General features: G+C 40.6%; 1 protein-coding gene across 10 annotated transcripts in view; it reads right to left on the reverse strand.

The window, feature by feature from the left end:
- The window catches only part of OCA2 (OCA2 melanosomal transmembrane protein), a 292,848-nt gene that overhangs the window by 171,384 nt on the left and 106,733 nt on the right, over nt 1-14,731 (reverse strand). For 9 of the 10 annotated variants that reach the window (XM_029999138.2, XM_029999137.2, XM_029999140.2 and 6 more), the window contains 3 exons: nt 4,828-4,975; nt 3,159-3,216; nt 1,655-1,763 (listed from right to left, as the gene is read on the reverse strand). In XM_029999138.2, coding sequence (XP_029854998.1) covers nt 1,655-1,763; nt 3,159-3,216; nt 4,828-4,975 — 315 coding nt within the window. Of the gene's footprint in view, nt 1-1,654; nt 1,764-3,154; nt 3,217-4,827; nt 4,976-14,731 lie in introns of all 10 variants that reach the window. The other variant, XR_003921205.2, reaches the window with a different exon arrangement.

The following is a 14,731-nucleotide window of genomic DNA, read 5'->3' on the forward strand; positions in this document are numbered from 1 at the left end:
AACTGCTTAGCCCAAGTCCACAGCAAGGTACTGGTCCCCCAGAGTTCCCCTTGTGTAAGTGTTGCTTTGCTCCCAGACTCTTTTGCAGTGACCCAGCTTTTTTCATCTAAGAGAAAAATAAACCCGGGTGCAGTTCTGGAGACAATGCATTTCAGGGATCACACCCAAACAGCAGCATGGGTGAGTCTGGGTCAGGTTTGGGTCTCTCTGCTCTGTACAGTTACTCCAACGTTATCCCTGGTGGCTTCAGGCACTAAAACTCCACCACATGTACCAGATAATGCAACATAGGCCCTCAGCCTCACAGTCTTAAACCACAGCTCTGTTAGGCTACAAAACTGCCCTCACTGTGAACCTGAAAATTAATTAACCCATACATACAATGTCAAGAAGAAACTCGGGGCCAATTGCTGTGCTGTGGAGATACAGCCAGTCTTCTCTGAAGGGGCAAGGTCTGAGCAGTGTGGACACAAGCCATCCTGCACCAATAAGGCCTGAGGGCTGGGGATCAGCCCCTGGAACAAATGTGTTTAGCAGCAAAGCTATACCTATTAAAACACATTGCTCTGGACACCGTAGCCTATATCCTCCCACTGGTGCTGGCAATACACAACACCGGTATTTCCCTAGGTCCCAGCAGAGAGAACAGCCTTCTGCAACTGGTACCTTTATAAACCAATCAATACACCAGAATTGTGAGCAGCAGATATGGGAGGTCTTGTTTACCACTTGATCACCACTGTACAGCTATAACTAGCTCTATATTGTGCATAACAGAAATGGATTTCAGTGTAGTATCTGTGTATATGATGATTCAATCAATGATTTATTGATTATGCGTTATTCCTCTTCAAGACTGTTGCATCTTTCAGCCACTGAGATGGATGTACACAGTGGGGGAATTCAGATTGCATGAAAAAACATAAATCTGAAATTCCATAACTTTCAAGTTCTCGGCAGCTAATAAAATATTTTTAACTTTTCACAGGGCAATGCACAGGTAGGTTTTATTATTGTCCTTCAGTTAAATGTGAGCTTTAATTTGGTTCTGTTTTCAGGATATGCAGACCCTATCTTCATACAGGTATACAACTAGCTGTATAAAAACCTGCACATATAGGTCTATATATAGAAAGTATGCATACAGCTATTTTCATTTCACACATCTACAGTGTCTTCCTGATTTTATTTTGGGAAATTATTTGTTCTGGTGATAAAGTAACGGAGACTGGAAGTCATACAAAGAGTTATCTATACTTAAGAAATAATGCCAGACTATTTTTTTGTTCTTCCATGGAGTGATTATTTTCTGATCTTTATAATGCATCTTGGTCATTCACTCAAACCTACAGTGCAATGATGTCAAGGTCAAATTTGCTCATTCTGTAATGTTTGGCCAGCTTGTTCATATTGGGAAGTCAGAAAAATGAAGTCATGAGCACTCTCTGTTATTCCTCCTGAGGTGACTGAGACACGACTGCATTTTTGAAAACCTGTTCTGAGAAACTGCTGTTCTGATTAACCTGGTGTAATCGTGAGGCCAGAGACACGCGGAAAAGGGCTTTCTGAAAAGATCCAGACTCAGAAAAGTAGTACTGTTTTTTTCAGGGAGGTGGTTTGTTTTACTTAGATAGAACAAAACTATGAAACTTACCAAGATCTAGGTAGATGCCTGGAACAAACGAGTTGAGAAAAAACATAAGAATAACACATCCCAGTACAGTCAGGCATTTGATGAGAAGAATTTTGTCTGTTATTCTGTGCTGTAGGGACAAGGAGAAAAAAATTAATAACTATTAAAGAAGGAGCCATCTATTATGCATAGAGTTCACAAAAGCATGTGTGAAGCACAGACTTCTGTTCCTGTATTGTATATTACCTCTTCAGCATAAAAGACAGAACTATTTAAATTGAAGCATTTCATGCATACCTATAAAAAACATGAATACGTGGCCCGGTGGGATCTAAGAGACACAAGTAGTTAGCACCTGCTGCATACATTCAGCTGTGTTCAGCTACCCCCATCACAACTTCATTTCAGTAGAAGTAGGGTTGAAATGCAATTCCTACTACAGAGGGCACTCCGGGCACTCCCTGGTTTCATGACCCTGGACAAAATCACCCTTTTCTGCACATATGCTTTGAAAACCTATAAACTGGCCTAGAGGTCAGATCTTTCATGCCTCCTGTACAACTCTCATAGACATACGAAGCCCATAATCTCTATGTAGCTTCTACACCCCCATGCCCAGCTCCTGCATCCCTGTGCCAGTCTCCTTATGTTCTCGCCCTCAGACCCCGCGCTTTCCATCGTCATTCTGCTTCTCTGCTCTCATCTCACTTTCGCCACCAACGCAGGGAATCACCTTCTCCCAGCCCGAGTCCCTCTGTTGTTTCACATAGTTTAAAGCTCTACTAAAGTACAAGTAAGTCCCTGTTCTTTAAAAAGTTTGTCTTTTATGTAATGCCTTGAAAAAGGTGTAAAACCTAGTAAGAAGTCCTGTTGGTTTTGTTCTGTTTTGGTGTGATGCATAGGACAGTGATGTCCCAGTCAAGGAGTTGCGCTCCCAAACACAGGCCTGGATTCATTAGTGATGCCAGTGAGGTAGAGGGGATGTGACATTTAGACAAATTTAGGTTAAACTAATCCCACTACAGAGTTTACATCTCATCAGACCCAGCCTCAGCAGAAAGACTTAGGCAGAGTTAATGTGTGCACAGCAAAGAGAACAGGATTTATCCAAGTGGTTTATCCCAACTTGAACAATAAAGCAGGCATGTCACAGGCAGTGTAGTAAATTAGAGCTGATATTTGGTACATCAGCAGGAGTGTACTCTATTGTCATGCATCACGGTTATAAACGACCTATTGACACGTCCTGAGTCTTTCTGGCCCTGGATTAACAATTTAAGGAAACACTGCTGAATCATTTATTGATTCTTTAAATGATATTTTCTAAGGAACAAAAGTATAAAACCTAACAAAACCTCACAATGTGGTTCAGTAACCCCGTCCCACTGAGAAGCCAGCCAGCCTGCCTGCCAGATTTTCTGCTATCATTAGAGTTATTAAATTTGCGTTAGATTCAAAGCACTCTCTCTGTATAAAGGCATAGGTCTGCTTACATGGATACTGAGAAAAACTGCCATCTACTTACTTTTTTCTGGAGTTCCTGAATATTTGTTTCCCAGTTTTTATCTTCCTGTGAAATTTGCCTGAAAGAAAATGACACCTGCTTTTTTCCAGAGTGAAATTAGAGCTCTGCCAAGGGTGTTAGAATAAATCCCTCCCATCACAAATAGATCACACTTTCCCCCGTATGGAGTAACTCATACCACAAAGGAGTCGTGGCCTTCTTACGGCCAGCAGCAAAATTCCCGCGAGGGTTCACTGAAGACTCCAGTTTTGTAACATGCTCCACTAATACCCAACCCCTTTTTTTCATGAAGAGTGCCACAGGCCTGGAAGGAGCTAGCCTGCAGGGTATGGACCTCGGTATAGGATCTGGCTATATGCAATATGTTGTTCCCTTAATAGTTTCAGGAGTTGTTGTGTGCCCTGCTGCGATAAAACAAGGGTCGTGTGCTAACACCAACAACTCAGAACACATATATTTTACATTTGCATTTTATAATGAAGTTTTTAAGATCTGAATAACTTCACCGTGTTATCAGCATAGTCAGCCCTCCAGCAAAAAGCCTTGGGGTTTGCAGTTCAGAAGCGCTGTTGTTAATGCTAATGAATTTTTTACATTGCTGTAAATGTACTGTGCTGGAGGAATCCTGATTTTTCAAGATTAAATATACAATTTTTATTTATACTTCAGAAACATCTTCTTTAGAGTGTCATAAAGTCTAATAATTTGTTATAATATTTTTAAAAGGAGTCTATTTTAACAGCCTTTTTTGTCTTTAAGTATTAATGCTGTCACTCCATTCAAAGCACACAGTACCAGCAAAAAACTGTGTAAACAAGAGTCATCTTATTACTGGAATAGGTGGTTTAAGAAATCATATTTACATGTCCTTGCTCATACTGCCTAACATGTTTATTAATGAAAATTGATTATTTCAGTTTCATTTTAGTCAATTCACTTTCAGAGTATTTATCACTGCTATTCTCAGTCATCAAGTTCCATAGGGTAACAGTTGATTTTGCCAAGGTTAACATTTTTCTTAGTCCTTGTTTATGTAAACTTCTTTTCTAAACATAAACAGTTAATTATGTCTGCACTCAGGTTCACACTAAAGGTTTGATTAGGAAATAATTTTAAAACACAGCAATTCACTGGTGACATTTGTCAAACTCAACAGTTCGCCAAAGAACACTTGAATTTTTCAGTAAAAAAAGAAATTATAGCATTTTACCATGCTGAAGCCACTATTGCAAGGAAAAATCTAATGACATATTTGTGAGCTTTTTCAACCAAAACCTACCTGAAATTTCTAGGTCTTTAAATTTGGGTCATATTGATATATATTTTCCAGGCCTTACACATAGGTTTTATTCTGAGATACTTTGTGTTTTACTGAGGCCAAGGGTGGCTCTTCATATACGCTCATCTGATCAAGTGATGACTAAGAATATAGGTCTCATCCCAGTGAAGATTCCTGAAAGCCTTCACTCTCAGCTCTGCCTAAAATTACTAGATACAAGCCCTTGGCTGGTTAAAGCAAACACAACTATTGCTACTGATGTCAGCAAAGCCACGCTATCATTCCTGGCTGTAGACTGAGATGAGCAGGAGCTCCCTGCCAGTCCAACAAACAGCTTGTCCCCACCAAGGGTCGGAGCAGGGGAGGTGGGACAGGCTGGTCCCTGCTTACCTGTGGAACGTGCTCAACTTCTTCCTCAGGAGCATCTCCAGAGTCAGCACCTTCTGCATCAAGAGGCATTTCACTGCAGTCTCCTCTCTGCTGGCTGGGTTAATGCGCTGTGCAGTCAGTCGCCAAACATAGATCTCATGTTTCAGCTCTAAAAAGAAGCAAAATCACTTATCTTAGAGCAAGTGCAATGCACATGAAACCAGACACACACAGAACATGTGTAAAGTGCCCTGGACTCAAAGCTGTTAAAATTATTGGAATGGTTTCCCAATAATTTTCCACTTAGGAAGCTGCTTTACCATACATTTTGCAGAGCTAAAGGGAATGAAAAATAAAAAGAAATTTTTCAGAATTTTCAATAAATTAACCTCAAAGTCCTTTTTCAAAGAAAAAGTATTGTCTTCAAACACTTGCAAATGCCTTCCACAAGCTTTAGTGCTAAAATCGTAACACATTCATTTTTCATCAGAAAATAAACTGCCAATATATGTTATTATACTTCTAACAAGATACTAGTCACTTTGTACTTAGGAATTACAGCAAATGCTCCTTCACTGTATTCAGAATGGACAACATGTTTCCATTCACTCTATGTTCATACAAGCAATTTTATCAATCTAAGGCAAAACTGAAATTTAGCACTGTCTTATGGAATATCATTTAATAACATTTCAAAGGTCTCCTAAAGGGACTTAATTCCTAGGCACTGAAAACACAGCTACTATCACCTGCCTGCTGACCTGAATGATATCTGATCCTGTGTAAGTTCAGACAGACTGATTAACACTTGAAATCACTCTCCAAAATCTTGTCAGGATTTTCAACACTTTTTGATTTTTTTTTTCCAGTATTGTCAAGGCCTTGGAGAATGACCAAAAAACATGTGTTCCTGTTCAGGAAGGACCTTAGATTGGGCATGCCAAAAAAAACCTTTGGATTTTCCAGGAAATCACTGAGGAAATAAAAGCAGAATATTCATTCAGAAACCATCTGTGCAAATGCTTCCTGATAAAGCAACAGGATGTTTCCTCACCCTTCTTTTCTGTCCCCCTCAAATTTCATGTAGTTGAAGACAATGTGTCAAGAACTCAAGCCTTTATATCGTAAGATCCCTGTTCAATCAGCAAATTGTTCTTATCCTAAGAAATGGATGTGGAAGTCTTTGTACCATGTATACAAACTATATGCATTATTTATATAAAAAAAAATAATGTAACAACATAAGAAATATTTAAACACATTTTGATGTAGGCAGTGATATTAACATTTACTGCTGCAAATCCCTAATTGTTCACAGCATCTATTATCAAAAAGAGTACTAAATGTATTTAATTCCCTTACTTCCTTTGTGACCAAGTATTCATAATGATAATACAGAGTGAATCATGTAAAGATTGACCATAAAAGGGAATTAGGCTTGACAGAACTCTACCATTTAAGAGCAAAAGTAAGCATGTCCAGAGCCTGCACAGTTGACACAAAAAAGGGATCTGAAGAGCAGCTGACTCACATTTGGTATGGTTCATGTTTACAGATGAGCACACATTCATCAGAATGGTAATCTTTGCCTGAGCTTTACAATGAAAGACCAGAAATGTAAATTTGCACTATCTAAAGCCCAATGACTATCGCAGGTTATTAAACAACTAGTGCGCAGCTAAAGCTTTTCTTCCAAGAATGGATTCATACCTGAATGACAGACATCAAAGACGTGCAGAGTCTACCACTTTCCTTTGAAATATATTTGGTGATTCTTGTCAGGAACATAATCTGATACTAAATTATATTAAAACATGGATACATCCTGCTTATCAAAGGATCCACATGACTTTGTGTAGAGACCTTGTCCTGGCCATTATTTACTTTTCCATCAACATTTGTGACACCCACAAATATATCCAGCAGTGATTTTCGATTCTCTTCCAAAATATAATCAAGAAAGTGACAGAGCCTTAGGCTACAGCTGATCTTCTGCTCCCCACATAAAAAAAAAAAAAAAACCCAAACAAAAAAACCAAAGCAAACGACTCTTTTTGAGGATTAGAGTGGATGGGAACTGTGGAAAAAAGATGTATTTTAAACCTCAAAAATTTTTCTTTAATAAGATGGCAAGATTAAACTTTAAGTCTCTGAATTTGCATAGTGATTTCTGAAAGAAACTAGTGACCACATATCTGGTGTCTGCTTCGGCTCCACAGTTTCTGATCAATGGGGCAACAAGCTATTTCAATTGGCAACTTCCTCCTCATAACAGTCACCCTGAAAGTGGTCTGAAGTTGTGAGCTGGGAAGTTGTTCCTTCCCATATAGATGAGCAAGACTAGACGGAGAAAAGTTGGAACATGGCTTTCTTGCACACTCTGTTGCGCAACTCTCCAGGCAAAAATTTTGTATTTGAAAAAGTTTCCTGAGCACTTTGGGGTAAAAGAAGTATTTCTATGATCTTACATGCTGCCCTAGAATGAATGAGATAGATAGAAACTTTTGTATTTAATTTAAGCAGGTGAAGGTGGAGAACCCTCTCGGTAAGTGAACAGTCCTTTCTGTACTGCTTTCTCATGCAATTTTCAAGTCAATTGGACTGTGGCTTTGAAACTGTCTCTCATCATCAGTCCAAGAGAAAGAGTGTGTTTTTGTCTTTTTCTCTGGCAAAGGCTCATGAAGCATGACTACCCAGTTCGCTATCCTGCTTTCCAAAAACTTGTCTTTGCTGCAACACTTTTTCTGATCACGTCTGTTCATCCTGCCTAACATTTCCCCGCATCCTTTCCAAGTGAAATTTCACCAAGGGTTTTGCTGATGGGGGAAAGCTGAATCTTTCAGCATCTAACTGAGATGCAGATCCCCAGCAGGTATTTTCATACAAAGAATCTTTATCTTCTCTCCTTCAGAAAGGGGCTGCTAGCATCACTGTATCTGTGCCACAAACAAACCCGCAGAGCAGAAAGCAGCATGACTTGCATTGCACATTCCCATTCCATGTCTGAAGTGCCGTGGGGCTAATCTCCAGGTTCAGTGAGGTCAGCCTGGTGCTTTCTGGTCTACGTTAAAAAAATATTATGCATGTTTTCACATGGCTTTGATCTTGCCTTTATGTACAGCAAGTGCATACTTGATTTTTCAGTCATTAGTTTTCCAAACATCCCAAGGACGTGAACATCCAACCAGCTGTGGAATTTACTTCAGAGCAAAATGTCCTTTGAAAATCAGAACAGTTGATACATCTTTTATACTGGGACTCCTGCTGCAGTAATAATTTGTGAAGAGGTTTTCTAGGTCATCCCACAGAAAGTTTCTCCTATTTCTCTTTCATGCATACTCATTGTAATAGCCCATTGTGGCATCAGGTGATACATATGCATTAGCAGTAGCTTTTGTTTTGAAGGAAATATAATACAGGACCCTGAGGTCAGTCAGAACACTGAACATGGCCCAAAACTTTTGGGCCTTTCTATACTTCTCCCATTTCAGGTCTGCAAACCCATTTAGGCAGCAACCCTTAGAGTTTGGGAACATCTGATATTTTATGACATACTGTTACACATGGACAAGGGCTTAATGCAACTGCAGGGTCTTAGCAATCACTTTGAAATTATGGCCAAGGCAGCATAAGGGCAGTATTTGGCTGCCCCTGAATGGGAAGGTCTCGCACCTCGTTTCCCCCTTCCTGTCCCCTCCTCAGATGGGATCTAATGCTCATGTTACACCAGGGCAAGCTCGCTCCACTCACTCGTCCGACAAAACCCAATCTGCAGGGTTTTCACAGGGTTAGCTTTATGGTGGATCAGCCTATTAACTAATTTATCCTACAACTGCAAGGTCTATTGCTAATAATTGAAATGGAATGTGTGTGTGACATGTATCTTTCATGGCAGTTTATCATTAAACCAGCTAAATTAACGTTTAACTGCAACTGTAGTAGCAGCAGTTGAAGTGATAGAAGCAAAGCAAAGTTTAGTATGCAGTGATCTGGAGTAAAAGCAGACAGGAGAGCTGCAGCTCCATCAGGGAATTCAGCCCATTATGATACTAAAATCTTTGTGAATATGGTACACTCATAAAGCCCACAAGGCACCACAGCAATATACCTAGCATTATTATTTCATGAAAACTTTCTTTTTTCTTTTTCTTTCTTTTTTTTTTTTCTCCCAGAAAGCCATTTCCAACAAGAAAAGAATAATTTTTGGCTTAGTTCTAGGATCAAATAAAGGATCAGCAAACATGTAAACCCTATGCTGCTAATCTGTTCTGGTTTTGTCATTTATCATATTTTGCCATGGAGACCACAGATATGGCATCCTGGACCCACTGAATTTAATGCAGTTTCAGCTGTTGACCTGAGCTGTGACATTTTAGAAAACATTTTCTGCATTTTAGAAAACACTGTTTCATGTAAAAATGGATACTCTTTCTGCAATCTGACAACTAATAGTCAGATTGATTTTCACTTAGAGTAATCACACATTCCCTCCCACCCGACTGCCAATAACAAAGAAGACATCCTCAAAAACTGAGTGTAATTAATTCCCAGTCTCAATCTGAAAACGCCAGTCTTGTTAATTGAAGATACTCAGAAGAGCATGACCAATCTTGATGAGATGAAAAGAATTATCATAAAATGGCAATTTTTAACTTGCAAGTGCACTAAATACATTAACTACCTTTTTCGCAAGTAACCCAGGTTTGCACTGCTGGGCTGTGACTAACGACATGCAAAGCATGTTCCTCTGAATGTGTTTTGGGTTTTTTTTTTTTTTTCTCTACATGCTATTGTAGCTTAACTATTTTCAGTAAAGCAATTATTTTTCTTAGGTAACTTCTCAGAACAATAATATTTCTGTTTAAATGTTAACTGAAAAGCAAATTAAGTACCATGAATGATGGCTTAATCCACTGATAGTAATATCTACATCTTTTAGTAATTTTTTAAATCCCTGATATTATGTAATTAATCCTCTAAGCATTATTAGACAGTAAGTGTCATCTCCATTTTAAAAGCACAAAAACTATGTCAGAAAGGTGAAACCCAAGTGTAGAAAGAATTCACCTCGAGGGACATTCCAGCACAACAACTCATGCCTCTCTTCTAGAGGTGGTGCCCCTCAACAGGACACAAGCATAAGGCTCTAATTCTGGGGGAAAAAAAAAAAAAAAAAAAAAAAGCCTAAAATGTTCTTGTCTTTATTCCTTTGAGTAGTCCAGTTCATCAACAGTGGATAAAGGCAAGCAGAAGCATAAATGTTGCAGGGTCTTCAAAACTGCGGCAAAACACACTTTGCCTTACTCAGCTAAATACTTACAAAGGAATGCAAAACATCTGTACAATGCTGCATAAAGCAATACAGAGAATTTATATAAGCTTTTTGACTCAAGGCCTGACAGCTGGGGCCCCATTTGGTCACCGAGGCACCTAACACCAGTTTGGTTGCCCAACATGGCATTGCGTCCATGGCACAGGATTTACAGGATGTCCTCATCCCTGCAGCAAAACAGCTGGAGCCTGAGCAGAAAACTGCAAAGTTCAGAAGGTGCCACACACCTAAGTCTCATCCCAGGAGTCATCTTCTGGGCAAGCTGCAGCAGGCTGCAGCAGCCCCAGGATTTGGGCTGTTCAGAAAGCTGCAAAACATCCTTCTCCTACAAAATGTAACGGGAATTTTTTCTCACTGCTTTGGGTTTCCCCCTGTAATTTTCACTACTGAAAGAATCTACAACAATGCAAGCCTACCCCTGCATTTTATAAGGGAATAGTCAGTTTAATACCTCTATGATGGTCACATAACACTGACATGAAGTAATCTGCAGATATTAAAGAGGGTTAGACCTCTCATAACATTTCAAGATGGTTGATGACATACATTACTCTTCAGTTGGTTTGTCTGTGAACGAGGGATGGTATCTCTCGCAGGTGATATGGGCTCTGTTTTAACCTCTGGGTAAGTCAGATTGAGCCACAAAGTTATTTCAGTCCTTGTCATTTTGTCCCTTAGTTTCCCCTACTACAATTCCCCATCTTTTAAAAGCAGATACCTGGGTATATTTAGGTTTCATGTGTGTTCATTAGCACTGCCCTAATGTGATCACAATACTCTGTACAATTCTGTTACACTGAGAATGGCACAGGGTCATGGAAAGTAGAATCAAGTATTTTGAGCATTTGTCTAAAACTCCAGTGTAGTTTGTTTCAGAAAATTTTCATCAGGTTTGAAATCTAGAAAAATAATTCTGGTTTACTCACTATCAGAAAGTTTTAACTCAGACTGCCAGACTTACCAATGAAAACCAATTTATCCAATGTTTTCCATTAAAGTACAAGTTTCACAATTAAAAACACTTCAATTCATTATTCTCTGCTCAAAAGTGAATAGATATATTCCAATCATAAAACATTTTGCACCAAAAATAACTACTGCTGAAGTCCTTTCAATACCAGGAAAAAAGAAAGAAGAAAAAAAAAAAAAGTGCTGCAAGCAACTGCTTAAAGATGGTATTCCCAAAGTCCTATAATCCAAAAGATAGTGCCTCATCTAATGCTTTTACCAGGACAAAATGAAGAGTAAAATAATGAAGCACACTTCAGACCCACCATATCTTTTATCAACTGGTTTAAATGTAAAAATGCTGACTAATAAGTTCAGCTCATTTTGACAAATAAAAATGGCAGGAAGAATTTAAAAATCTGTCAAGGTTACACTTTTATTTGAAACATCATCACAGTGAAAGCTCTCTGCAGCAAACAGATACAGAGCATGTGTTAAATTAACCTAAGTTGTTCTCTTAAGCTCTGTGTATCAGGAAGATCTTATGAGCTTCAGAGCCATCAGAGTACAGTGAAAAGTTTTGTCATAGCTTCACCAAAACACTGTTAATTAAAAGGACAGGTCTTGCCAACCAGTGTATATCTGTACAATCATTTCACAGTTGTGGTATATATACAACGATCGAGGGGGACAAGTGCTGTGAAAGAAACAGGAGGTATCACTTCCTAAGTTTTTACCTCCAACAGTGATTCTTCTGTTCTGATTCCTTCCATAAAAGAAGTGTATAATAAATTGTGAAGTGCTGCTCTATTGATTCAAAATGCCACTGTAGTATACTTTCTTTCTGCATAAGGCAGGTAAAGCAGTATTAAACAGCTGCCTTCTTGTGATGACTACATTCTCAATGCACTAAGCAAATAGTATGAAATGTTATATTTCCCTTATTCTGCAATGTCGGAATACTATTTTTATCATCTGAAAACAAGAAAAGACAGATCAAGATTTTCCTCTTTCCAAGGGGAATATTCCATCAACTCTAAAACAGTACAAAGGACATATAGAGGATTTTAAACATAAAATTATCTAAAATGTTTAAGAATATAAAAATCTTGAATCTGTGTAAAGTAAATAACTACACTTATTTTCATTCCTGGTCATTAGAAGAGCTATTGAAGGCGCAAATAATAAAAGACAGATTTTTTTTTTTTTTACATTTTCAAACATAAAACCATGACCCTGGTGGATCCTGATACGTTATCCAAAAAGGAGTACACACGAAGTCTGCAGGGACCATAAGACTACCTAGTTCATTTGAGACTGAAAGTCTTACAGTTCTTGAAAATAAAAGACACAATATGTACCAGAAAGATATGATCTTAGATCCCAATTCGTAAGAAAGCTGCATCTTTTAGTTTACCATGCTCTCATCCACAGTAGGAGAGTTAAAATGTTAACTACTCATTGTTAATATATACAACTGGATTGCAGAGAAGAGAAAAAAAAATGTTTTCCTGTTCCACATTGTTCTTCAAGATTTAAAAATACTTCCCATATACTCCCATGAATTTAGCATCTTGGGTGAGGACAGTAGAGTGCAATGCATGTTGCAAAACTTCCATCCAGATTGAGCTTGGAGTTGAATGCTTAACAATATCTTTAAATATTCCTTTCTTTGGACATTATTCTCTGCATAATCTGCCTGCTGGTTTCCTTACCTGAACTGGCTTTCAAGTGAGGAGACTCCACTACTTCCAATGTTACATTAAAATACCAATAATGCTTTACTGCCAGTTAGCAAAGTACCTGCACAGGTAGAGACAGAGCTCAGGATTGGGATTTGTTGATGTACTTAATCCAGCTAGGTACTTGATGTACCTCATACTGATTCTAGCAAGAAATGGTTCCTATGGTTACAAATATGTTACCAACTAAAATAGGGCTAAGGACTGTTCTCTGACCCCAAGCAGCACACATGGCTGTACTGATGCTACTTAACACCTTACCCTGGATCTCCTCTGTGCCCCTGCAGTGTCCTTGTGGCCCTGGACATTATTATTATTTTATATGGGCTTTTTTTGATTCAAATTGTCTGAAGCAGCATTGGGGCTGTCTTACAAGTGGCCATGGTAGTTCTTCCCCAGCGTTAAAACGAAAGGTCATATGTCACACTGCGCAGCATGGCATGAGGGCACACGCCACTGTAAGAGGATGCAGAGGCCACCCAGACATCCCATGCCCTGAGAAAAAACCAAAGCTATTAACTCTTTAACCACAGCCACCTGCCCTGGGGGCCATTCCCCCAGGCAGGCATCTCAGACGAGGGGGTTCACACAGACAAGATAATAATGACGGTACTGAGCCGTACCCTCTGTTCAGCTACAATTACAGTTGACGATGCCTGTGTTTGGTCAATCCCGTGCAGCACAAAGTACTACAGCAGACATTTGTAGTCACTATGGGACACAGAGGGGAAAACTCACCAGACATTAAGTGCTAAATGAGTTTTTCAGTCTTGCCTTGTTTTCTCTGTTGACGATCCCCTTAGCTCTGCCGTTCTCTGCACAGTTGTGAGAGACTGAAAGAGTTAATGTCTCAAACATTGTGGCGGGGCAAGTTCTGCATAACAACGAGTCCTGCAGGTGAGAAGGCATCAGCACAGATCTACCCAGGACATCAGCAACAGGGTGCAGGTGCAGTGCCAGAGCATGTGCAGTTCCCTGTTCTGACGTGCTGAGCAGGGCAGCTCACCATGCATGGCCAAAGATCAAACAATGGTCCTGTCTGCAGGGAGGGAGACGTTACTCCCCAAACAACCCCCAAGCCCACTGACCCATTTCCCAAAGGTTCTGAAAGCACAAACTGCAGGAGCGTCCTGGTTTCAGCCCAGCTGGTAAGAAAGCACCACACAGCTGCTCGCTCAATCCTCTGCCCCCCAGCCACAGCGGGATGAGGAGAAAATATGAAGAAAGGCTTGTGGGTCGAGACAAGGACAGGGAGGGATCACTCACCAATTATGGGTACAGGCAAAAGACAGGCTCAACTTGGGGAAGGAACAAAATCAATTTAATTTACTACCAATCAAACCAAAACAAGGATAATGAGAAGTAAAACTGAATCTTAGAACTCCTTCCCCCCAGCCCTCCCTCCTGCCCGGCTCAGCCCCACTCCCGGTTCTCTCTCCCTCCTCCCCCCAGCAATGGGGTTTGGGGTCAGCTCACCACACCTTGTCTCTGCCGCTCCTTCCTCCTCAGGGGAGGAGGACTCCGCACTTGGGCCCTGCTCCGCCGTGGGGTGTCTCCTGCGGGAGACAGCCCTTCACGAACTTCTCCAAGGTGAGTCCTTCCTGTGGGCTGAGCTTCAGTCCCAGCCTGCTCCAGCGCGGGCTTCCCCATGGAGTGGCGGCCATCTTGGGGGCCTCCGCTCCCCGCTCCCCTCCACAGCTGGGGGGGACAGCCTGCCGCCTCACCGCGGGCTGCGGGGGCATCCCCTCCTCCCCGCTCCTCCTCCTCCTCCTTCCTCCCTGACCTCGGCACCCGCAGAGGGGTTCCTCTCCCATCCCAATCCCCACTCACCGCAGGTTTCCCCTCTTCACTCCGCTCTCCCGGAGGCGCTGCCGCCGTCGCTGAGGGGCTCGGCCTGGGCCAG

The sequence above is a fragment of the Aquila chrysaetos genome, chromosome 23 (genome assembly GCF_900496995.4).
Source record: "Aquila chrysaetos chrysaetos chromosome 23, bAquChr1.4, whole genome shotgun sequence".
Taxonomy (NCBI): Eukaryota; Metazoa; Chordata; class Aves; order Accipitriformes; family Accipitridae; genus Aquila; species Aquila chrysaetos.